At 41.6% G+C, this 25133-nt stretch overlaps 1 protein-coding gene across 3 annotated transcripts in view; it reads right to left on the bottom strand.

The window, feature by feature from the left end:
- Positions 1-24239, bottom strand: part of sdccag8 (SHH signaling and ciliogenesis regulator sdccag8) — a 52137-nt gene extending 27898 nt beyond the window's left edge. Inside the window, exons 1-13 of one of the 3 annotated variants that reach the window (XM_042220306.1) lie at positions 23742-24239; positions 22766-22927; positions 21599-21684; positions 21048-21146; positions 20823-20948; positions 20306-20398; positions 19995-20059; positions 19086-19286; positions 18802-18940; positions 18324-18476; positions 17824-17958; positions 16799-16915; positions 15776-15918 (exon numbers count right to left, since the gene is read on the bottom strand). In XM_042220306.1, coding sequence (XP_042076240.1) covers positions 15776-15918; positions 16799-16915; positions 17824-17958; positions 18324-18476; positions 18802-18940; positions 19086-19286; positions 19995-20059; positions 20306-20398; positions 20823-20948; positions 21048-21146; positions 21599-21684; positions 22766-22817 — 1409 coding nt within the window. In that variant the 5' untranslated portion in view covers positions 22818-22927; positions 23742-24239. The remainder of the gene's footprint in view (positions 1-15775; positions 15919-16798; positions 16916-17823; positions 17959-18323; positions 18477-18801; positions 18941-19085; positions 19287-19994; positions 20060-20305; positions 20399-20822; positions 20949-21047; positions 21147-21598; positions 21685-22765; positions 22928-23741) is intronic. The other 2 variants (XM_042220305.1, XM_005930521.2) reach the window with 2 other exon arrangements.
- Between the last annotated feature and the right edge of the window lie 894 nt (positions 24240-25133).

Genomic DNA, 25133 nt, shown 5'->3' with positions numbered 1-25133 from the left:
TGTAATTTCAAATCCTTAAAAAGCAGTCACAAGACTGATGAAGGAAAAACTGGAGCTACTTATTCAACGCACTGCGACGTAAAGAAAGTGTAAAATATTGACGTGTATCGTATATTAATTATCTACATAAAAACAAGCGATAAGCTAAAAAGAACAATTCCTCAAATGAATGAATATTCAGATTTATGCTCTGCAATAGTTATGTGGTGCAAAATAACAGGTGTGAAATTAACATACAGGTGAACAGACTGCGAACTGAGCCTATAGCAAAAAACATGTGAAGACGCAGGCTTTGTTTGCAACAAAAAGGACTGAATGTTGCAGGTACTGATGATCCCTGCAAAGAATTGAAGAATCAAGACAAAGACAAATAATAGCATTTCTACTGCGCAGGTAAAATACCTACGAGAGCCCAGAACCAGAAGATGCTATCAATTATGGAATTAGCGGTTCAATGTAACATTTTAATTGCAGAATTACAGATTTACGTAATTCACATGTAACTAGGATGTCATTATAGAATAAACAATAAAACACACTGATTTCTGAATTAGATTTTTAAGCACCTATAACATTAATAAAGGAAAATGTTGGCACTCCCTGCCACTGATTCATCGAGTCTCTTTAACTCTTCTGGGTTCCTCCAATTATCATCTCTTTATGATGCAATCTCTCACAGGTCCTCAAAAGGCTTAACTGAGGTGGTCCTAACACCTTTTTTTCTAATTTACAGCCTGTACAGTGACCCTTGGATAGGGAGCACTGCCATCTTTGAAGAGACCTCCCTCACCAGAATAGAAATGTTACATTTAGGAGATAGTTTCTTTCATTTTAAGGCCACAAATGAAGTCAAATCACCCTAGCAAAACACAGCATACCAGATCTAGGTCAGGTTTTTCCCTTTATTTTGCCTCTTATATGAACATAGCTATAAAAAACCCACAGTTAATTTCCACCCCATTTATCGAGTCAGTAAGATTTTACTGAAATAAACTCATAGTATACTATAAAATGACAACTGTTAATTATTTGCTCTCCAACCGCTCAAAACGGTGACACTCGTGATGATTCACTCTGGTGGAGGAATTCCAGTAGATACACGGTTATTTATGATAGACTGCATCAATCAGACTATATTAATATTCAACAGTTTGATACGCAAGACTACAAAGATGATTTCTGCTTATGTGCGAGTGCGATGTTTATGTGTGCGACAGAGAGACGGTGAGCGAGCGGCCTCGTGTAGGCCCGTCTAACCGGTAACTGCCAACAATCGATGAGCGCGATACAGAGAAAATAATGTGACATATTGAACATTTGCAGCGCTGCGTATCGGTGATGTCGCACACAATAAACATCTGAATTGTTCCGTGTGGCAGACCACGCAGAGTGTCACACGATTTCCTGTCACACGCACCTCAATGTGTTTTAGCACATTTTTATTAAACCTCTGGGTGATGCAAGTCAATCACTCTGCTCCCACATTTTTCCTTGCAGCACCCCTCCCTTCATCTTGCTGTCCGACTCTGTGAAGCAAGCACATCCAACACAGAGGCGGCCTGATGCAGCCTCACTGCTTCTTTACTCTGCACCCAGCCTTATATTTATATATATATATATACACACACACACACACACATATATATACACATACATGTACATACACATACATATATATAGATATCCGTCCATCTATCTGTCCAGAGCATTCTCATCTCTGCTCCGATCCTTTTTTTTTCTCCCGTTCCCATCTCTCCCTCCTCCTTCCTCTTTTCCCTCCCACCCTTTTTTTCCTGTAACTAAACTGGCTGTGTCTCTCTCCATCTGCTGGTTCTTCCTTCAGCGGCCCTGCACCTGTTCACACCTCCTCTCCTGTTGGCCACCTCTTCTCTCTTCTCCCCTCTCTCTCCCCCCCCCTTTATCTCTCTCTTTTTCTCTTTCTCTCTCCCTCCCTCCCTCTCTCTCCGCTCGGTGCGATGCTGCCAGGCCCATTCCTGGCTCAGTTAGCCTCTCTGTCATTCAATCCATCTGTCGGCAAGTCAACTTTGTTTACAGCGGGCGGCCCAAGCCTCTTTTCTTCTTCAAGGAACACTAAAGCCCCCCCGCCGACACCAAGGTCAGTGGTTAGCAAATCGTGCCCGAAAAGCAGAAAGCTGCAACTGTTAAAAGTAGCGCAAAAAATAAATAAATAAAAAATTTATATACCCCCCTCGCCTCCCAAACTGTAACACACATATGCAAAAGTATGCACAAAAAAAAGTGTGCAATTTCGTTCATCTGAAAAGCTGTTTAATCTCCCATGCATATGAATAAATGTATGCATATACACACAGACGGCTACAAATAGACACGACCCTGCAGAAACAAACATTTGCTGTTACAGCACACATTCCCTCAGAGAAAAAACCCAGCTCTAGATTGAAGCAATTAGTGGCTGATTGGCCTCTGTCATCATCTATCTGCTCACAAAACAGAGCGAGAGAAGTTTAAAAATCTTAATTGGCACAGATGACTGATGGTCTTAACACAAGAAAAGCGGCCTGGCAGCGCAGGCATCTGTGATTTTTAAAAATAAACACACAGCATACGTACAATATGCTCTCATATTGACCCAATCCAGAAACCAAAGACCTAACGTCAGTGTCAAATCTGTGCCCCGCAGAAATAGTTGTGGGTAGCATATGTGGCAGTGCTCGAGGTCAAATCTATTTTAGCAGAAAAGGTAAACGACTGCCTAAAATTAATTATTCCAACCAGGCTACCTCTCATTAGGCATCTTTTAAAGTGTATGTCTAATACCTGTTGTGTGAATTTTATGGGACAAATATAATAAGAAAAGGTTCTGGTTAATTACCCAAATAAACAGAAAGAAATCTGTGATTACAACTGTCTTACTGTTAAATGCTTAACTTACATGCAATGCAACAAAAAAAAAGAGAGAGAGAAAAGAGAGAGGAAAGAGTGAGAAAGGTACTTATACTATAAGTCCAAATCTTGTGTACTACAGCAAATTTATCTCTGGTGGCGTGAGCACCGTCTACCTGTGACGGAATTCACTTCTTACTGGAGACATGCATGATGTTATTTAAAACACCCACCAGCCTTCACAGTGGGTCGTGTGCTTGGAGGTAACAGGCTCAAAGGACTATGCACCACCTTTCTCTCCTTATGCACCCAAATCATCGTCAGTGAATTCAATCATCTCCTTACTTTCATACCTCGTGTCTCTGACAACGTCTCTCCTCTCCCCTGGGCTTTATAATCAGATGTGTCTTTACCAAGTAGCAAGCACTAGAGTTGCCAGAAACTGCAGTTCCCCTGGTGGCCACTTGAGGCTGCCTAAGAAAGTGGAACAAATTCCCAGAGCCCCCTCTTCTTAAAATACTTTACAGTTATTTTTTTTTCCTTTTTGAATTCTTCAGAACGACTTTGCAAGTTTAAATTTTCATACATTTTGCATCTGGAGTGGTTGCATTGATTAACTGTCCCCGGCACAGGGAGCTGTAGCCGGGCAGGATTTGCTAGGCTTCACCTCTGCTAACTGGTATCACTGATTGCTGCTGATGCAATCCTTAATGCAATTATCTGACAAATAATACAGCTTGCTGTGTACAGACTATCCAAGAAGTTGTGCTTTGGTGAGTGAAAATTATTAGTACCTTATCATTAGTCATTACTTACTTAGTACTAATTAGTTTGTCGGTACATTGCACCTGTTCAGTTTATTAATACAGCTTGCAAAACAAGCTTCCAACTTGTCCAGATATGGTTTTATGGTAAAAAAATAAAATAAAAAATACAATAAAATAAAACTAAATAAATAAATAATGTGCTGCCAAAGACAGCAAATCTTGAGGCTTCAGAATACAGAAATCAGAAAACTATGCGTGATGTCACAGTCTATGGTCTCAACTAGATCACTTTGTTTGTCAGGATCAGGTCAAGGCGGCGTCTTTAACCTGGCTCGCACGGCACTTTGTTTGGAACGAGCAGCACATCAACATACACTGCAGGGAAATTATATTAATTCACTTGAAATGTAGCTGCAAGTGCCAATGAAGAGGCCTAGCATTTACAGAGCTGTCACCATGGAGAGTTGATTGGATCATGTTAAAAGTATGGCTGTAAGTACCAATAGCAAAAAGCTTTTTCACTCATTAAAGTGGCCAAAGTGGTCAAATAATGCAATTTTTTATATTACCTCAGGAAGGGGAGAAATCGTCCTTCTTCATGTTTTTTCTGCTAGTTCTGCTGCTGGTGTCATGTATAGACACCAAAGTGGACAGCACTCCTTCATGGGCTTCTCCTATTAGTCCTTATAGCCACACTGATCACATTTCTTATTTTGTTTTGGGGTTTTATCAGCTTTGCCTGATTTGATCTCTCAAATCTAGCTTGCAGGAGTAGATCCTTCTGTCTTCTCCCAGTATATAATTATTATTACTTTCCTATGCCGTCTGAACTCTTTGACACTCTCCCCTTTCAGTATTTGTCCTGCTGTATCTTCCATCTCCACTTAGCTGCTACCTTGCTCCAATCTTATCTTTCATCCTTCTGTTCCTTACTGCTCTTTGTGATCAACTCCCAGCACAATCTGCTGAGGGCAGCACTGGCCCACTACCTATGTGGCACCGGTTGGCACTGCTGTGTCCACCCAGGGTAACAGAGAGAAGCTGATGGAACGAAGGCAAAAGAAGGGAAAAAACTGAACAAAAAGCAGCTATGCAGGAAAAAAAGAGGATGAAACGACAAAAGGATAGATCAATCAGGTAAAAGAGAATGAGAGAGGTAAAAGAGAAAGGGGGGGGGGCAAAGAGAGGTTCTGTCATGTTGGATGAAAGCTGTGCCTACTGGGTAGTGGGCACTGGGTAGCGCCACTGATCCTGCCACCCTCACAGCAGGGGTGTGCAAAGGCACAAAAGTTGAACAGATGACACGGTCACACAAAAACAACACACACTTTTAAACACAGATTTCAAAATTGACCTGCACTGGATCTTCAGCACAATCCTCTAAAACGTATAGAGCTACTGGTAAGCCCTTCTCACCATACCTATTTAGAAAGATATGCAAAAGATGAGTACAGAATGAGGTGAAGGGTGGATGGTGGATGGATGGCAGGGGGCTGGTACTCCCTTTCGTTTTGTCCTCTAGCAGTAGTGTGTGTATGTAGGCCAGTGTCCCAGGGCACACTTGGCTGGGGTGGCAACAGTTGTAGCCGACAGATTTGCCTCCATCTTGCCTGAGGTCTCACAGTCAGCGATCTGTCTTTTCTATCCATTCTCAGCCTCGCCGGATGGATAGATTACAGTCCTGCTTAACAATCTTCATACTTACAGTAATGAGTGTGAATATTCTCTGGTGAATTTATAGCATCTACATTTTAACTGCGAAAGACATAAATAAGCTCCTGAGTTAAGAGTGAGAAGGACAGTATACCATGGCTGCACATTATCAGTTATCAGCCATAACATATAACATGTTTATATATAATACTTAGGTTGCGAATACTAGTGAGAAATGCGTGCACTGGCTGAGAACCTAACAAGAATGAATTCTCTCTGTATTGCAATTCTGTAATGCTCAAACTACTGTCTCCCCACATAAACTATCCACACTTGCACCTAACTGGAAAACTGTTTTAAACCTACATGCATGATGAAAATAATAGTATTTAATCGTATAAAATCACTGCAGAATACAATCGCAGCACATGAAACACATGTTTAAGAGATCAGGGAGTACCTGGTAAGGCCAAAGCCATAAAGTCATATGTACTAATGCAGTAGTAATGCTGTTCTAAGAACCATCTTAGATCTATTACCTGATAGTCAGATGCCTCAAGTCTGGTAAATTTCCTTTAATGTTATCCACACTCAGGTAGAATAAAGGGAAAAGACTCATAAGCAGAGCATAAGAACCACCAATATAGAAAGAAGATACATTTATTAAGATCAAGGGTGAAAACAAAATATGTTAGTGACTTTATGCATGATTTCAAAAGGCATTCAGACACTGACCTCCTTCACGAAGTCAATAAACATCAACATAACAGACATGTTCCTGCTCAAGGGGTCACATTTTTATACGTATAGTGCCAATTCCATTAAAACTGTACAAAAATGGTTTCAGTATAAATTTGCTAGTATTTTAATAACTGTTTCATGGCAAATTAACATAACCTTTGAACAGTTAACCAAAGAAATACAGCAGTGACAGGAAGATCAAAGGAGACAGTTAAAAAAGCTAAAACGAAGACACAAACAAGTAGGTCTCAACAGATTGAGCGAGAGAGGCAGGAAGAGTGCAAGAGAGAGAGGCGAGGAGGCACGATGGCAGAGAGGGCACTCCGACAGCGAGGAGAGAAGAACACGGCAAGGTCTCGTCACCGGGCCAACGGGCCCACCACTGTCAACATCATGGCACTCTGTGGTACACACACAAACACACACACGCACACACGGCTGGCCGACGGCCCTCCCAGCTGCCCTATCCGTAACTGTCTGATTAGTTGTGCTAAGCAGCCCCTCCCCTGCCAACCATGGTGCCATCTGCTACCCAACAACATGGCCGCCGACCAGACAAGCACACACACACACACAGAAACACACACACACAGAAACACACAGCGAGTCTCATACCTGGCACTGCACTGCTGCTGTCACACAGAGACACACACATCAAACTTCACAGACACAGGTGTAGCCCAAAGGTATCAACACATAACATTCACACACAGGCGTGCACGCACGCTCGTCTAATTGCACGCTCGCAAACAAGTCAATACAGTTCACGAAACAAGAATACTCCAAGCATGTGCGCACACACAAGAATACATGCACACAGTTGCCTTAGAGGCAGAGTGCATTCATGTTCGTGGTGACAGTGGTTAGACACTCTTAATGCCAGGTAGAAAGAGTGATGCTGTGCTCAAGTGGTGTGTGTGTGTGTGTGTGTGTGTGCTCGCTGGCAGCGCTTGAAGGTTCATTATGGCCCCCGCCTCTCCTGAGCGACTGCAGCCCGCGTGGCGCCCCGGCCCTTTTATTCCGGGCCGTGATTGGACAAGGGCCTCCCGCCGAGTTGGTTTGCAGCAGTTTTGTCGCGCCCAGATTTCACTCGCTGCTCAAAGCGAGCCTCTGGCGGGACGCGGCATCTGCTGCCTCACCTTCCTCATTTACACTTCTCCGCCCTCGCACACACACACACAGTTCTGTTCACCGCCTTTCCAGACCTTGCTATCACGATGTACAACAGAGGGGAGAAAAAAATAGAACGAGGTAGAGGTACAGAGGGAACGCAGCAGCGTGACGTGTTTAATAGAGTTTGGGGAACTTAATTTATAGAAGTCACAGCGGTTGGTCCAGAGTTTTGTCTGCCTAACCCTCTCGCTCTGTGTCTCTTTGCACCCATCTTCTGATTTCAGGGTCACAGAAAGGAGACTGTGGCCTTAAAACACACAATGTATGCTTCTCTCCTTGCCCGGCCTATATGGTTGCTTTTGTATTTCCCACACTACCAATTTGGTGCATTCCATCATTTCACAAGTGACTTAAATGTCTCACATTTTTGCATCTCTAATACATCATCTCTTATGCCCTAACCAGACCTGGTCTAGTACCAAATATATAAGTTTTCTGCAGAAAGCAATGCAGTGATGGCATGCATAACATAGCTACAACAAATACAAGAAAGACTTCAATAAACAACTACACAATCAGAAAATATTAATCAGCCCTTTCACTTTTCTTTCTATTTGTGAAAATATAAAGTGATGCCAAAAGGCAGGAAAGATGTTAGTTCATGCAGTACAAAGTCTACCAAATCTTTTCTATTTACTGCAACTATTTGTTGGTTAAAACAAGAATACATGGCAGATCAACAATGGTGTCTTCACCTCGCTGTTGGATATGCTCTGAATACATCAGTGAACAGTGAATATGCACCTCTGTATAGCCCCCACTAATGGAAGTGTTTTTCCAAGGTCTCTTAATAAGATTATTTCCAAACCTAAGGCTTTGTGTAAAGTGCCAACAGAAGCTTCAGCCTCATGGCTTACATAGTTAGGTTCATAAATATCTGGACTAGAGATGGCACGATACCACTTTTTTATGTCCGATACGATATCATAAATTTGGATATCGGCCGATACCGATATGAATCTGATATAGTGTGTTTTTTAATCAATAAAACTGTTTTTGTAATATCTTGCTGCATTTTGTATAAGTTCATACTCAAGTTCAAAAACAAACAAACACTAAAGCTATTCTGTTATACCTGTATGCAAAAAAATACAGTGCACCCAAAATATTTCATAGTTCAGCAATACTGATCAATCTAATAAACTTAAACCTACTCCATCCTCCCTATTCTGGTATTTTAAAGAGTAAGCAACCTAACTAATAGGGTTGCAAACTCCCAGCAAAACTAGCTTACTAGGGTGTATTAGACTTAATAGTTACTATATACAGTAATGAACTTCTATGCATTTTACATCAGATTAAAACTTTGGGTGTAAGATTCAGATAATTATTTATTAAAAGCTAGATATTTTAAATGAGAATAAGAAAGAAAAGTATGTCTTTGTGCCCCCTTTTCCCTGTTCATGCCCTATGGCCCCCCTGGCTAAACTTTGCTAGATCCGCCCTTGCACAGTTACCAGCCGTCAGCTGCGTAGAAAAAGATCCTGGTGTAGAAAGTAATATTAAATAAATTCTAACAACAGATTATCAAGCTGTTGTTCAGCCGCTGGTTTCCTCTTTCTGGCGTGAAGTGGGCGATAAACAAACAAGAGAGATTGACTCGCGACAGAAAAGCCGATCAGCTGATCATTAATCAGTTTCATGATTTAAGTAGCAGCAGGAGAGGGAGGGTGAGAGAAGAGGCATTCGCTCCATATATTGGTTGTTAAGCATAAAGCTGGAATGCTTTACAAACATTCAGAGATGAACTTACACACTTGCTTTACTTCTCTCGGGGATAACTTCCTCGGAGATAAAATGCCGGTTTGGTAGCGAGGCTCCAAATGCTCAACCAGACAGCTGACAGGTCTTGCATGTGTATAGGAATTTCTTTTATTTATGTATTAATCACATTATTTTATTGTACAATGCCTTGGTGCCACTGGATTTAAACATGTTCCACACTCATACATTAAGACAAATGGTGGAGGGGTAGTAAGGAAGTTGGGGGAAGCAGACCACTCCACAAGAAGCGTCTTTTGTCTCTTCAAGGATTCTGGGAGGTAGCAAGGGAGTGTGAACTTTAAGGTGTGAAACAGCTGTGCACTGCCTTTTGTTCCTGAAGAAGATATTTAACTGAGAGCCATGCTAAGCTCAGGGAGACTCTGCTGACTGTCTCCCCGTGGTCATGCAGGCTCTCCACCAACTTGGTTTTCTGTTCTTTGTGTGTTTGGATTAACGAATGTTAGCTACCGCTCGTCTGCAGGCTTTATTTAATGGAAAACTTCCACAACACACACCACAGCTGCTCTATCGCGTGACGCATACTGCTTCGACGTGCTACAGTTATGAGCCGAGTTATACCATGTCGCAAGTTTTGTGAGCTGCTTTTGTGATATTTAATGGATCAGATTACATTTTTTTTTTCTCTCCGATATCCGATCCAGTAATTCAGGTCAGTATCGGACCGATACCGATACGTAATATCGGATCGGTCCATCTCTAATCTGGACAGAGACAACCTTTTTCCTAATTTTGGTTCTGTACATTACCACAAAAAGATTTAAATGAAACAACTCAGATGCAGTTGACTTTCAGCTTTGATTCAGTGGGTTGAAAACAAAGACCTTTACTGCAGCAGCTTTCAGTTGCTGTTTGTTTGTGGGCCTAAGTTTAGTCTTCAGCAAATGAAATGCATGCTCAGTTGGGTTAAGACCAGGTGACTGACTTGGCCATTCAAGAATAATCCACTTACTTGCCTTAATAAACTCCTGGATTGCTTTGGCTGTATGTTTTGGGTCATCATCCATCTGTATTATGAAACGCCATCCAACCAATTTGACTGCATTTACCTGGATTTGAGCAGACAGTATGTCTCTGAACACCTCTGAATTCACTCAGCTGCTTCTGTCCTGTGTCACATCATCAATAAACACTAGTGTCCCAGTGCCACTGGCAGCCATGCACACCAAACCCATCGCACTGCCTCCGCCGTGTGTTACAGATGATGTGGTATGCTTTGGATCATGAGCTGTTCCACACCTTCTCCATAGTTTTTTCTTGTCATTATTCTGGTAGAGGTTGATCTGAAAACCGTGTTCAGTTTTATTAGATGTTTTTCTAGCTTTTTTATTATGAAGACTTATGAGTGGCTTGCACCTTACAGTGAATCCTCTGTATTTACTTTCATGCAGTCTTCTCTTTATGGTAGACTTTAATACGCCTACATCCAGGAGAGTGTTGTTCACTTGGCTGGGGGTTTCTCTTCACCATGGAAATGATTCTGCAATCATCCACCACTGTTGTCTTCCATGGACACCCGGGTCTTTTTGTTTTCACCAGTGCTTTCTTTCTTTCTCAGAATGTACTATACCAGCGGTCCCCAACCTTTTTTGCGCCACGGACCGGTTTATGCCCGACAATATTTTCACAGACCGGATAAATACAACAAAATAAAACTAGTACCGGTACCGAAAAAAAGAAGATTTATTCATAACTCACGTGAAAAGACCTAGGGACACCGAGTTAACAATAAAAACGATAACAAAATAATGCTGAAAACTGATAAAAACCCTGAAAACCATACATTTCACACCTGAGCCTCAACTCTCGCGGCCCGGTACCAAACGACTCACAGACCGGTACCGGTCCAAGGCCCGGGGGTTGGGGACCGCTGTACTAAACTGTAGATTCTGCCACTCCTAATATTGTAGGAATTTCTCTGATGTGTTTTTTTTTCTGTTTTCCCAGTTTAAGAATGGCTTGTTCACCTGCATGGAAAGCTTCTTTGACCGCACGTTGTCTGGTCACAGCAAACTCTTCCACATGCAAGCACCACACTTGAAATCAACTCCAGGCTTTTTATCTGCTCAATTTAAAATGACATAATCAACGAATTGCCCACACGTGCCCATGAAACAGCCTTTGAGTCAGTTGTCCTATTACTTTTGTTCTCTTTAAAACAAAGGTGGCACAGGTTAAGAGGCTGAAACTCCTAAACCCGCCATCCAATTTGAATGTGGACACCCTCAAATGAAAGCTTAGAGTCTACACATTATATCCATGTACATCATATAACTATAATTGTAATATGTTTTATTAAACAAATAAAACCAAACTAAACTTGCGTCAGTGTCCCAATATATATGGACCTAACTGTACAAAACTTAGTTCTCAATTCCACCTGCATGCTTGACTTGTGGGATAAGCATCATTTTATCATCATTTTGAAGGTTTTAACCCAAACCAATTTTTCTAGCTAATCCTAATCTAATACTTTTTAAGGGCCTAAACCTCACAAGCAAATGAAGGAGCAAGTTTAAGAGAAGACAAGACATAGCGCCAAGCACAAAGGTCCTAATGGAAGGCAAACTGTGGCCTCCTGGGTCATAAACATTTGACTCTTTCAAATAGGACTGTTAGCATGCAATACTGCTGCAGTGGGTGCACTTAGCACAACTGCCAAAGAACAGATCAGGACACGCTGATCCAAACCCAAAAGACCTTCCTCATCTCACAGCCCGCTCTGCATTATCCAGTATCAACCTTTGGAAACTGTGACCCCAAATGCATAAAGATGAACATTTGCTGATAGGATTTTTAACCAGATATTCACAGATAATCATCACTGCAGATTTTCTCATAAGAGGTTTATTCAGCCTCCTCGGCAAATTTGCTGCCAGGACAATTTCAACTGAAGACTCATTCTTCAGGTGTTTGTCACATACAGGCACAGATTATATGGACCAGCATGTTCAGATATTTCCTGGCTGAAGACTCCACACTCAGAAGTTTTAGGTGGAAAAACTAAGCGCAAGTAAACTTATTCACAGAAACAGTTTGAAGCTCCAGGTCCATCTACATCTCTAAGCAAGCACCCTAATGAACATGGATGCTTGATTTCATGGGGATAACAAAACCGGTGGAAGATCTGGAGCCTCAGACATTCATCTCGGCTCAAACAATGCAGGCCCACAGGTCTCAACTAACCATGGATACACTAACGCATGCAAACACACATCTCAGTCCTATCTGGCGTGTGTTGAAAGAGAAGTTATGCTGGGCAGTTTTCACTATGGCCTTTGGGATGTGTGATCACAACACGGGGAGAGATGAGGCCGGATGGAGACATGGAAAGAAGAAAAGAAAGAAAGTGAAGAAAGGCAGGAGCAAACAAACAAAACAAACTTAGTAAAGCCCTCTGCTGGGTTGGGGCCGGGACTGGAGAGTGTGTGTGCGCATGTGAGGCGATGTGAACAGAGTGGCGGGGATTAGGACAGATCCTGGGCTGTCCAACTCACAGCTGGCTGATGATCCAATCCTGGAGCACAGCGCAGCGCACCAGCCGCCATGGGACCCCCGGATGCGTGCTTGCATCTGTGTGTGAGCGCGTGTGTTTGCGTCTTTGTGTACAGGCATGTGGGTTAGACTGATGTGAATATCGGCGTGCACGTTTGCAAAGATGCCGTTGTACAAACAAATATGTGTGTGAGTGTGTGTGTCCATATTATATGTATGTGTTTATCAGGAAGGAAGGTAGGGCTATCAGAAATCAAACAGAAGCTGTCTGCGCTTCATGTCCCCCCTGTTTGAAGGCGAGCTGTGATCATTTGCGCCACGAGAGGTGGACCGAATGAAAGAGAGGAGCGAGCAAGTTGCAAAGAGAAAAATCAAAGAGCTGCCTTCGAAGGCTGGCCATATAAATGCCTTCCAGCCTTGCTACCGTGAATCTCACCCTCTCCTCTTACTCTCCAACAACACACACAGACACACACACACACACACCAACAAAAACACAGCCCAGTAAAGCTACAAAGACTCTTGGATGGCTCTGTAGCGAACAACAGCAGAGGGCATGACTATGAATGAAATACATGTAGCTCTGCATAACCCCTGAAGGCCCACAGATGGACAGAAAGAGAATGACACAGAGCTAGTGAAAGAGCAGAGAGACACAATCGCTTGAGGTTTATTTGTTTCATTTTGAAATGGCAAAAGAAAAAAGCGATGAGGACATGACAAGTAAAGGGGGGGGGGAACAAACATAATGCAGTGCTGAGGAGGGACAAAGGCTTTGACCAAACTTCAACAGGTGTGTACGATGCATGTATGCTACCATCTTTGCATGGATACATTTTTGTGCAGAGCCATTGCACTGCTAAGACTTGGTTTTTACCATCACAAATTTGATGAATCTTTAAGATGTGAGTGAAATATACCATTCTCTAAAACAGTTAAATCAACAGAGATCCCATATCTATGTATGGATGTTAAGACTTTCCACACTTCTAAGAAAACTGCTTTTTGGAAACAGGCCTGCTGGACAGCTTTCTGTGTGTCCTCGGCAGACTTTTTCCTTCAGAGCTCAGAGTAATGATTAACCAAATATCAAAAGTAATGACTTGAAACTGCTTTAAAGTGCATCTCAGACGGACAAACCTTTAGTCTGTACAGTCAAACGGTGTTCAACATTTACTGTAACAGCACAACAACTCGTGGTGGATTGATACCTCTGTGTTAGGAAACTGTAACTGCAGAAACATCTGAAAAACTACCATTTAAACTACGCCTTAACCTGACATGCACCTCCATGGAACTATAACTAGACGTCACATCGACCCAGCCTGCAGCTATTCTTGAGGGGAGACTGCCAAACTATTGGGAGTGGGAATGTACAAAAAAGGGGGGAAATCTCCCAGGATTTTTGGGTAGCACTGCATTTAAAACACTGAGCCACAACCACAAGATAATAAACACATTGCAGAAGGCCACTTGCATTGGTTACATTGTAGAATCAACAAAGATTTACAGCAGAAGTGGAAATCAACTGTCAGCCAGCTGCTATAAAAAGCAACTTTCAGCTGCTGCCTTATTCACGGGAGAGTCGTCATAGCAGGTAGCTCCACAGGTTTCATTGTGTCTCCTTTCAGCGTCAAACCAGGAATCTTTCAGCTGTCAGAAAAATGTGCAAACCACCGCACTATTATGGAACCATCCAAGCTTAAAACCAGGGGCGGTTATGGGTATTAATCATTTTTATACTCTTATACTCTTTTGCCTTTAAATGTGACTAAAGGTGTTACTGTGTGCAAAAAATTAAGACTTCTTCTCATCTAAAACTGTTTAAAAAAAAAGAAGCAGTCATATTAAATCTCTATCAGAAGTGGTTTTCACTGCTAATGACCAAAATTGAATCTGAATGGCTACATGCTTAGCCAAGTCAACAGCTGTCAAACATCTAGTATGCAACTGAGGACAGATAAAACTATAAACTCTCTCATGCACATACAGGCGCACACATGGCAGTAAAATGGTTTTGTCCAGTAGCTCCTCTAGTACAGGTCAAAGTCATCATGTAGCCACATTAATATGCATGTCATTCTCCACAGCTGGCTGCGAAATGCACACACGTGTGCACGCACGCACACACGCTCATTACATCATCTTTTTAAAAAAACAAAAAACACACAGCAGCCAGTCATGAAACCAGTGTGTAAATGCTGGCCAGCTGACAGACAAACACACTTAAACACAGATCAGAGCCAGAAGCAGCAGTGGACACACACACTTAAACCAGACACACATATACACACTTAGATTGCACAAACTTGCATCCCGCAGCCTCCAGCACCACGGGACACCGCCGCCACATCTGTGCCCATCTCAAACACCTCGGCTGTGGGCAGCGGGGGTGAGAGAGTGCCCTGAGCGGCTGGCATTGGCTGGCGTGGCCTTGGCGGTGAATGGTGTGGAAGGAAAAAGCAGCCAGAGGATGACAGGAGGGACAGAGGGAAGAAAAAGACAAGACCGTAGTAAGAAAGGAAAGAAAGAATAACGTCAAGGACGGCGATAGGATAACGTTACAGGGGAGATTAGTTTCAATTAAAGAGGAGACAGAAAGGCCAGATAAGGACAAAAGAGCAGGTGGCAGTAAATATGAATCTATGCCCAAATAGGTGGGATGAAATCATAAAGAATATCAGAGGTCTTGATATAGAGATGCTGGAAAAAACAGGACAGAATGGTGCAAAAATAGATAGAAAGATAATGGAGGGGTGCCGGTAGTGCCCGTTGTGAGGACGGGTGCAGGGCACTGGCAGGTGGCGCTGAGGCCAGGCTGTCCAGTGACCATCAGCCGCACTGTTGTGTGTGTGTGTGTGTGTGTGTGTGTGTGTGTGTGTGTGTGTGTGTGTGTGTGTGTGTGTGTGTGTGTGTGTGTGCGCGCGCCAGGGACAGAAGAAAGGCTCAGGCGCCATTTTGGCTCTGTTGGAGCTGTTGCTGGGCTGGGCACTGGCCTGGTGGCACAGAGTGGGCAGTGTGTATGTGTGTGTGTTGTGTTGCATTATGTTGTGGCATGCTTAACAGGATTAGAGGTGACCTAGTGAGGTCCAGTTGGTATCGGGACCATGGCACAGCGGCGCGCATGTGTGTTTATGTGTGTGTGGTTTGTATAATAGGATTAGCTGTTACCTGGTGCGGTACAGTTGGTGTGCTGATCTGAACTGGACTGGACTGGGTTGAGCTGGGCAGGAGCTGGACAGAGGGGAGCACTGTGTGTGTGTGAGTGTGGTGGCATGTATAATAGGATTAGGTACTACCTGGTGAGGTGCAGTTGGCGCTGGGCATTTGCCAGCTGTTCTGCTAGGCTCAGGGCTTCGGCCTGCCATTGGCTCCCATCCTTTTGGACCGCCTCCAGATGCTGCCGACAGCCAACCAGCTCTGAGCTCAGCCTTTCCACTTCCTGTCCCGCAGAGATGGAAGAAGAGAGGAGGTGAGGAAATCTTTCACAACAACCCACCCTGTGCCCTCAGATGAACGAAACATTAAAGCCTGGTTACAATAACATGTAAAAACTGAGCAGGACAAAAAAAAGATGTCAGGTTTGATCTTCTGAACCTCAAAATGGAAACACAGAATATCCTGCATTCATTATTTAAATTTAAAGGGACAGTTCACCCCAAAATCAATCAGAACCTTTAATGCCATTTAGTCATATAGATTGTTTTGGCACGTTTTTGAGGTGTGTAGCAATGTCTGACTTCTTTATGGCATTTGCCTTGTGGTGCTCAAAGCACACGAAATACACTTAAAAGACATAAAATATATTTCTAGAAATCATGACAGAGTTATCCCAAACTACTACCAATACTTCCTCATGTAGAATGGTGCGTCTGTCAGCTTTCTTTTAGTAGCCAGGTCATGACTTCTGTAAAGAGAAGTTAATGCCAATGCCGTGGGGCTTTGAGCACCACAAGGAAAATGTCATTTAGCTGTATTATATTCAAAAGAAGGCTGTCATTTCTACAGTGGAAAAGTTCACACCAAAACAATCTCTATCACTTAATATCACTAAAGGCTGAAGGAAAAGTATGCAAATTAGATTTTGGTGTGAACTGTTCCTTTAACAGTTTGGATAATTGATGCTTGTGCAAATAACTTGAGAATAATTTGGAAAATTTGAGTTTTAATACTCATTTTGCTTGCTATGCTTCATTGCAGACCCTCAAAAAAAGAAAAATAAAGACTATTTATGAAACAATCAACTCTACAAAATACTGGGTCAGTAGCAGACTTAAACAAATATCAAATAAATCCTAACTAATCAATACATCGGCACATACCTGTGCTGCCTTTTCCATCCGTCTGCTGGTCTTGGCGTTGAGCTCTCTGAGCTCTCGTTCAGCCTCCTGTTTCTTCAGCGCGGCCTGGCTGAGCTGATATCTCAGATCCACACATACCTATAGATGAATAGTCCTCGTTAAACAAAGGCGGTCTTTTAATTAACAAGTATGTCACATTCAATGCTTCATCATTTATTGATTTTCTTTTTATTATCCTATCGTGTCCTTACTTTGAAAATCACCCATCTAAATCATCAGACTGTCTCGTTCCCAGGCTCAATGTTTTTACACTCGTGTATTTGACTAGTTTCACATTTCATCATCCCTAAAAGCACCTACTAATTCAGTCTTTCACCAAAAATATAAAAGCACTGTGATGTTTAATCTCGAATCCTCCCCTAGAAGGATTAAGAAACAAACACAAATAAGACGCATTTGAAAAGTTTTGAGAATCTCTTTGAATTATTAGAAAGATTTGAATCTGGCTGTTTGTTGTAAACTAAGTTTTATTTTTTTAAGATTTGTAAAATGATATAAGGGTTGAATTTTGTGTGAACCCACACACTTTGTTTGTCTTTTTCTGAAGTCTTTTTCAGCCTGTGGGTTGCCATGTGTCGATTGAGAGGAGCAGATTGCTGTTCGCTTTTTCTTTCGATTCACTTGGTTTCTTTTTGTTTTTGTTTGTGTTCTTGAATTGTTCAAAATAAATACAAATATTAATGAAAGAAAAATATGCTCTTGCATTTACGTGTTCAAAAACTGAATATAAAGTTGGAATAGATTATCTTTTGCTGCCATCCAGTGGATTTAGAAATTAAATGCAAGAAGATAGTGAAGCATGTGGGTCCTTAAAATTAATAGTTCTACTTTTTTAAACAACAACAAAAGAGCTTTTTGCTTTTTCAATCCCACACTTCTAAAGACAAACCCTGGCTCATGCTTATTTGAAATGCTCATCATGCCATCAATAAGAAATAAGAAGACATACTGACACAAAGTTTTCTTGTGCAAACAGCATCCGATACCTTTGTGTTTTCTTGTTCCTGGCTGGTAAGTGTGCGGAGAGTGTCCTCCAGCTGACTGGTCAGTGAACTCTTGTCTCTGAGAGCTCTGTCTAGCTGTCCTTCCAACTCAGCGACACGCTGGGAAAGGCCAGACACCTGACAGACAAACACAGTACACCATTTCAGTGGCCATTTCACTGCAGCGTCACTCAGAATTCAAGTAAAATGTCCTGCAAATACAAACATTTTTTTTAGGGTATCATTACAAAACATAACAGACATAAACTCTAAGTACAAGAAATATACAATAGCTACTGCAAAAGCAAACAGCAATGATTCAATTTCCTACTTTTTACTACTTAATGTTTCATTAAAAGAGTTTTTTTTTTATTTGTCTGTTAATATAGTTATTTACAGTATTTTACAGGCAAATGAACAGACTCATTCTTCTGTAATCCACTTCTTCTGTGAATTTCCCAATTCTGCGACTAATAATCATGTACATGAAAAGTAAGACTAACTATATTCGTCAGCTCCTCTTTTTGTTTGCGGGCCTCTGCTCGGCCCTCCTCTCTGGCCTCAGCCAGTCTCTGCTGCAAACCGTGTGCGTCTCGGTCGAGCTGTTCTCTCTGTCGAGCCAGCTCCCTGGACAACTGCTCGCACTGCACCTCCACCTGCATGTGTACAAAAACAGAAGGGTTAACAGAGTAATAACCAGCTGTACTAGAACAAAGAAAAAAATGATGTTGTGAGTCAACACCGAGGTTGAAGAACATATGAAAGCTGAATATGTCCTTAATTTCAAGGCAATGTTTGAGCACCCTCTAGTGGACGTATGATGATAGTGGCATTCCCATAAGCTTGTATATGTATACAGTGTGTGTAGCTTATAAATAGGTAAATCTGAGCATTAACAAATGCAAAGCATTCTAAATATTAACTGTATTAAGCAAAGATGGCGGTCAGCTGGAAAGTTGTTTGTGTGGATGTTTCTCTGACCCTAGCTTTCTGCAGGTTTGCTTCCTCTGCCATCTCCACAGCCTGTTTGACCTGGAGACAGGCTGACCACTCCCTCTGTTGTGTCTCTTGCTGACTGGTCCTCACAGCACGCAGAGCCACCAGTAACTCATCACGCTCTCTGAGAAAAATCAGACAAAAAGGAATTAAAAGCAGAATCTGGATGGTACACTTAACTAAGTCTAAACTAATGCTATGGTTTACACAGTCAGTATACTGCTGCTAACGTCTGATTGATTCTGCACGAAGCATTTGTTACCACTGACTTTGTGAGCCTGTCAATAGCCTGGACATGCAGGTTTGTGTGAGTCCCAGCCAACACAGCTTCGTGCTGTGCACACTTCAGGCACAATCCTGCCACACGAGGAGCTCCATCAGCCTTCAGTGCATCTGCGGCCTGCTTCTCCCTGTGTCTCAGGCGAAGCTTCACCTCCTCGCACTCCTTCTGACTGACTGACAGATCCTTTCTGAAAATATCAGAGAAGGAAAAGTGTTCTAAAAAGAATTAAAGATAACTGATTTTTACAGACATAAGGTACATTTGCTAGGGTTAAAAATGACTAAGGTTTTGAAACGGAGGGGATCAGAGATGGGCTTGGTATAAAAATGTAGGTAAGCTATGACGTATTTTGACCAGCCTACAAGAAATGGACTTTTTACATTTTTCTCCAGTGAATTACCAGAAGACAGATAAAAAAAAAAATTCAGGTCAGAATGTTTCTGTGACACCGCGTCATTGACAGCAAATAATAGTTTGGTTATTGAAACTATATGTTGATGCTCAAAGTTGGTTATTGAAAAACTCATGCTGAACAAAAACGTTTTGTGTTTTGCACTGTGACACTGAGTGGGTGTCCACTTGATCTGGTTGCAGTTTTAAATAGAGCATAAATGTCTTTCTCAGCCCTGAACATTTTATGTTGAGTTCAAAAACAACTAGAAGACAATAACTTGAAAAAATGAGCATTTTGTTTTTAACCAACTCCTCTGCGCTTTTAACTTGGAAAATATTTAGTACAAAATAAACATTTTTTCCAGGGTATCATTAAAAATACTAAAGTGACTAAACAAAAAACAATCTGCAGACTCTGAGGGCGTCAGTGGGAGGAACTGACCTTTTCTTCAAGGAATGACCCAGATGAGTTTCTGCTCGTTTGATGCCGCAAAGAACTAACCTGAGAGAGATGACCTGCGCCTCCAAGCTTTCCATCTGGGCCTGGTAGATCACCTTCAGTTTTTCCTGATGAGCACAAACATCTGAATCTAACTGGATGCAATTAAATATATTGCAACAGCTTCCTATATAAATGTACTAAAAAACAGAATTCATGTTTCTACTGTTAAAGTTTTATTGGAGGAAATTAGCAAAAGACAAATCTTAAACTACAATCTGGGACCATTGTGCATTATTGTGACGCATAAAATCTGATGAACACTGAGGTAAAAGAGAACCGAACGGCAACCAGTAGAGACTCATCTTTCATACCAGCTCATTTTTCCATGTGTTGTGTTCTTCTTTCTGTAGCACACTGTGGTCTCGAATGGAGGCTACGTGGCTGTTGTCGATGACTTCATTCATCTGAGGAAAAAAATTGGAACGGGTGACCAAATCTTTAATTTGAAAGATGCTTTTATGATGCTTAAATTCAGCCTTTTGAACTATAAAAACTTTGCTACCATAACTTTATATTCTAGTGTCTCTCTACTGAAAGTGTCCAGAGAAAAATGACTAATGCAACAGTCACAATATAATAAGAAAACAGCGTTTGGAGACCATAGCATGACTACTTAATGCAAGCCTCAAGCCTCAGTCGCTGTTGTCAAAGCTGGAGTGTCAAAGCAGCAAAGAAATGACAGTCCTATTTTTATTTAAGTGTGACTGAGCCATAAGGTAACCTCAGTCTTTATTATGTTTGTACTATACGTGCCTTCATTGTTACATGCATTACCATTTTCACACACACAAAAATCAAACCAATGATTTTCACACACGCACAAATTACCGTGGAGTTTCGGATCGTGTAATCTTTTAGGGATTCATCCACAGCTTCGGCTTTCAGTTCTGAACGTAACTTCTCATTTTCCACCACCACTACTCTGATCCGCTGTTTCATTCCCTGCAGCTCCTCCTGAAGTCACACAAACAGAGAAGCCGATTAACATCCGTTCAAAATTAGCACACTGGGAATGAAGGACGCGCGCGCACACGTACATTTGTGCACACAGACCTTACAGAATTTAACCTCAGCTTCCAGATGTTGGATGTATTCTGACTTGTGAAATACAGGAACCAAATCCTGAAAGGCAGGTAAACTGGACATCCCCTCCTGCCATGCAAAAGGGAAAGAAGAGTAAAAAATAAAAGCCAAAACACAGAAGAGCCGCAAGTGAAGTCAGTTTTAATTCCATTTTATTTCAGTTTAGCTTTCATTTGTTTTCAAAGCGGCTTTGCACATTTCACTTTTAGCACATTTTTTTTAATTTTACTTTTTTATTATTAGAAAGTGAGTCTGTGACAAATTTTAACAAATTTACAAGGCTTCCTGATGCTTGCTAGAATGACAAAAACTAAAACTGAGGGCCTTTCCTGTTTATTTTTAGTTTATTTCACTTAGTTTTCACACCTACTTTTAGTTTTTTCTTTCATTTTAGTGAACTATAAAACCATGGTACATTCAAGTATGGAGAATTGCTCCTAATCTGAGTATCAGTTCTGTAACAGGCCTTCGTCAGCTCTAACGCATTTAAATGTTAAACCATGCACAACTGCTCATTCTACCTTGGATGGAGACTGTTTCTTGGAAGGGGAGACAGGTGTGGGAATTTCTCTGCCCTGCTTCAGCAGAAGGCTCTTCAGCTGATTAACTACAAAAGACATAAGAAATAAGTATGTACACAAACACATAAACACTTTATTTAAACTTTGTGTAAAAAGACTGAGAGGGGAAATCTCACGATACCCCACTGTAAGGGCTGAGTTTTATCACATAACCGACTTACAACTAATCAGAAACATTTCATCACTCATCCAAGTAACTTCTTCGGTCTCAGCTGACTGCACGTTTCCCAGCCTTATAAGCAGTACAAGTGCATAATTTAGCACCATTGTGGTTCTTTTTAGAGCAAACACCATCCCCACGGACACAGCAGCCAGGGAAGCAAAAGAACGTCATATCAAAGAGCTCCTTATTAAAATGTGGTTATCACAGGTTGGTTAGTCAAAGATGGGAAGAATGCTATGAGCGATCCAGGAGAGAAGAAGGACAACTGCTGCCTAAGGAAACAATCTGATCTCTTATGTTTCGGGAGTATCAGAACAGCTGAGATGCATTTTTCTTTTTTCAAAACACCATGTCTCTGTGGTTTGAAACACCAAAAGATGATCCATCAAAAAGTGGTCCACCTCAATGATCGGGTGCCCCAGAACAGACACAGTAATACAGTACATGCAGCTGCCAAGACGACTGCAGTAAATTATACATTATCAGAGAACCCAAACAACCACTGGCAGACGGGACAACACAGAATATTCAGTTTGTCAAGCCAAGACTGCATGTAATTATACCTACAGGGTACTGCCCAATCTTTCAATGTTGAGGAAGTTTGCATCCCAGGCTGGTAGGAACACTTGGTTATGTAAAAAGAGAGGTGACCATTTTTTAACACTGGAGGGGGCCTAAGAGTACATCTTTCACAATCTTGCAATGCTTTAGCCACTCCTCACTGATCAGTGGTCATGACAGTTGGCATATTAACAATCACGGGACTGAGCTCATTGCACATTGTTAGTCAGTTGCGCCAATTTCTGTCATTATGCAACTATACTGTTTATAAGGTTGAGAAAGCCTGCAGTCAGCAGAAAAAGTTACTTGATTGGTGTAAGGTTTCTTCCAATGAAATGCTTACAAGTGAACAGAATCAACTTTCTATGTATTCAATCAGTCACCTGCTTCACTCTGTGACTTTTGGTTCCATGCAGCCTTGTCCTCTTCGGCCATGGTTGTATAATGGTCTTCATCACCACCTCTGACCTCCTCCACCTCATCTCCATCAGGGTCCAGCTGCAGCGGAGCACTGCTCAGATGCTGGATGCTTTGGTTGGCCCGCTCTGAATTCAGCATACACATAAATGCCAGTGTAACATAGTATATCATTTATTTGATGAAATGCACAGACAACCAAAGAAGTCATGTCTATACAGCAAACAAATACACCACCAGTGTTGTGTTCACGAAGGTAAGCAGGTGGCACTTGCACAAAAACTAAGCTGTACAATCTCAATTTCACCCATTTATTTTAGCCAATCAGAAGCCAAATAATGCAAAGCTTTTATTTTGCTTAGGGCAGGCAATGCATCCTAAAATGAAAGCTTTAGAGCAGTGGTGCCAATCATAAGGCCCGGGGTCCAGAATCGGCCCAGCAAAGGCTTCAAACTGGCCCACTAAATGGCTTTGGAAAGGAGAAGGAGAACAGAAATCTTGGACTTTTAATTGTATTTTCACAAGTTTTCATACTGATAAAGACCTCCTCCATGGTCATTCATACTACACCAAAGTAATTAAAATTTAGATTTCTGCAATTTTACACATTTACTTCTTTGACTTTCAGCCCAAAGAGTCATGCTAACAAATCTCGGGGATTAAATATGTAGTTAAACTTCTGTACACTGGCAGCAAGGGCAGTTTCCCTGGTCCGGTTCACATGAGATCATGATGTCTCCTTTTTAGCTGCACTTTGAGCGCCTGGATTCAGAATCTGAAGCTTCATTTTATTGTCAGCTTGTGTTTTCTTTTGGTTTAAGATTGCATTGACACTTATGTTCTGTGAAGTGTCCTCATCTGCTGCCCCAGCAGCAACAGGTGGCAGTCATGTGCCTGTCACCTGTACTTTTCCACCAATAATAGTTCTTTTCGGTAACATACCTATAGAGATAATGCTCTATTGGGCTCTGGCGGCATAAATTTAACACACCAAGTCGGTTTCATCTTACTATGTGCTAACTAACCATCCAACGACGCTCTCTTGAGCTGCCCATTCAAACAGGTTAGCAAACGTAGCACGACAAAACATTAACATACGCCTCAGCTCCTTCTGCATGGAGCTTGGGTGCTCTGCTTCATCTTCATCCGAGTCTGTCGGTTTCATGGATGTTTAATCGTCGTTAAATCGCACTGTTAACTAAGGAAACATGCTAGGCTACGTACAACAATCAAAGCAACAACCATCACATCGAGCACGACGTAACGGTCGTCAAATCCCAATGGAGGTGTGCTTAGTTCATTAACCAGTATCGCCCGAGAACCGTTCCCTTTAAGTAGTGAATTTTAGATTTTACGTCACCGCCCCTGCGAGAAATCACATCAGCTTGTACCCTAAAAACAAAACGAGGCAACCATTAGCTTACGGGTCAGGCTTCCGTAAACACACGTAGCTGATGGGAATTGTAGTTGTTTTTTGTAGTCATGATACAAATGCGAGCGCTTAAAGACGAAACGTTTTTTGTTTTTTGTTTTTTTAATTCCCTAAACCCAGTTGTGAGATTACAGAAATGTTTTAATCGACGCCAGTAGGCAACACTTAATGTTAAACTACCTTCCTTGGTATTTATAAACACCAAATACAAAATAATACTCCATATTTTAAAGTAGTATACCTTTATTTCTTATTGTCCATTCAGTAATTATAGGGAGTTTTGTTTTAAATGGTTTGGTATCTTTATAGCACTTTCTTACTAGAAGCCTCATTCACACACATTCATATAAGTTCCTTTTTTTCTACACCTAAGGACTTTTAACACAACATTGGCACACTCGCAATTTAGTGGATGCACTAGGGGTAACTTAGGGTTCACTATCTTGCCCAGGATACTGAATATGTAGACTGGAGGCCGAGACTCAAACCAGTTTACACATATGATATTCCAGTTGACAGACGACCGACTCTGTCTCCTGAACGACAACTGCCTCAGTTATGCAAACATTTTAGAGCTGTCTATCAGTGCAAAAATCCCTTATTGCTCTTTTAGAAAGAAATATAAACGTGACTAAGTATATGTTGTGATGTTAAGACAACTCCCTTGTTAGATGTCATAAAATAAAACGTTTAATCATATCTGTGGGGGAAATTACTGCTGCAGTGGAGACTATGATGTAGATGAAAATATAAACAACCAAAATAGTTAAATGCAGTTTATTTTGTTCAGCTAAAATCACCTTAGGGAAAGTTAAGAGACCTGAAACGGCAAGGTTAATGACCTGCTGCATGGTGTTTTGCTGTGATCTGTAGCCCATCGGTTTCACTTCTTTTATCATTGG

The sequence above is a fragment of the Haplochromis burtoni genome, unplaced genomic scaffold (genome assembly GCF_018398535.1).
Source record: "Haplochromis burtoni strain Fernald_Lab_line unplaced genomic scaffold, NCSU_Asbu1 Contig_46, whole genome shotgun sequence".
In the NCBI taxonomy this organism is placed as follows: domain Eukaryota; kingdom Metazoa; phylum Chordata; class Actinopteri; order Cichliformes; family Cichlidae; genus Haplochromis; species Haplochromis burtoni.
The sequence above is the reverse complement of the archived record's forward strand: the minus strand, read 5'-3'. Positions and strand labels throughout refer to the sequence as shown.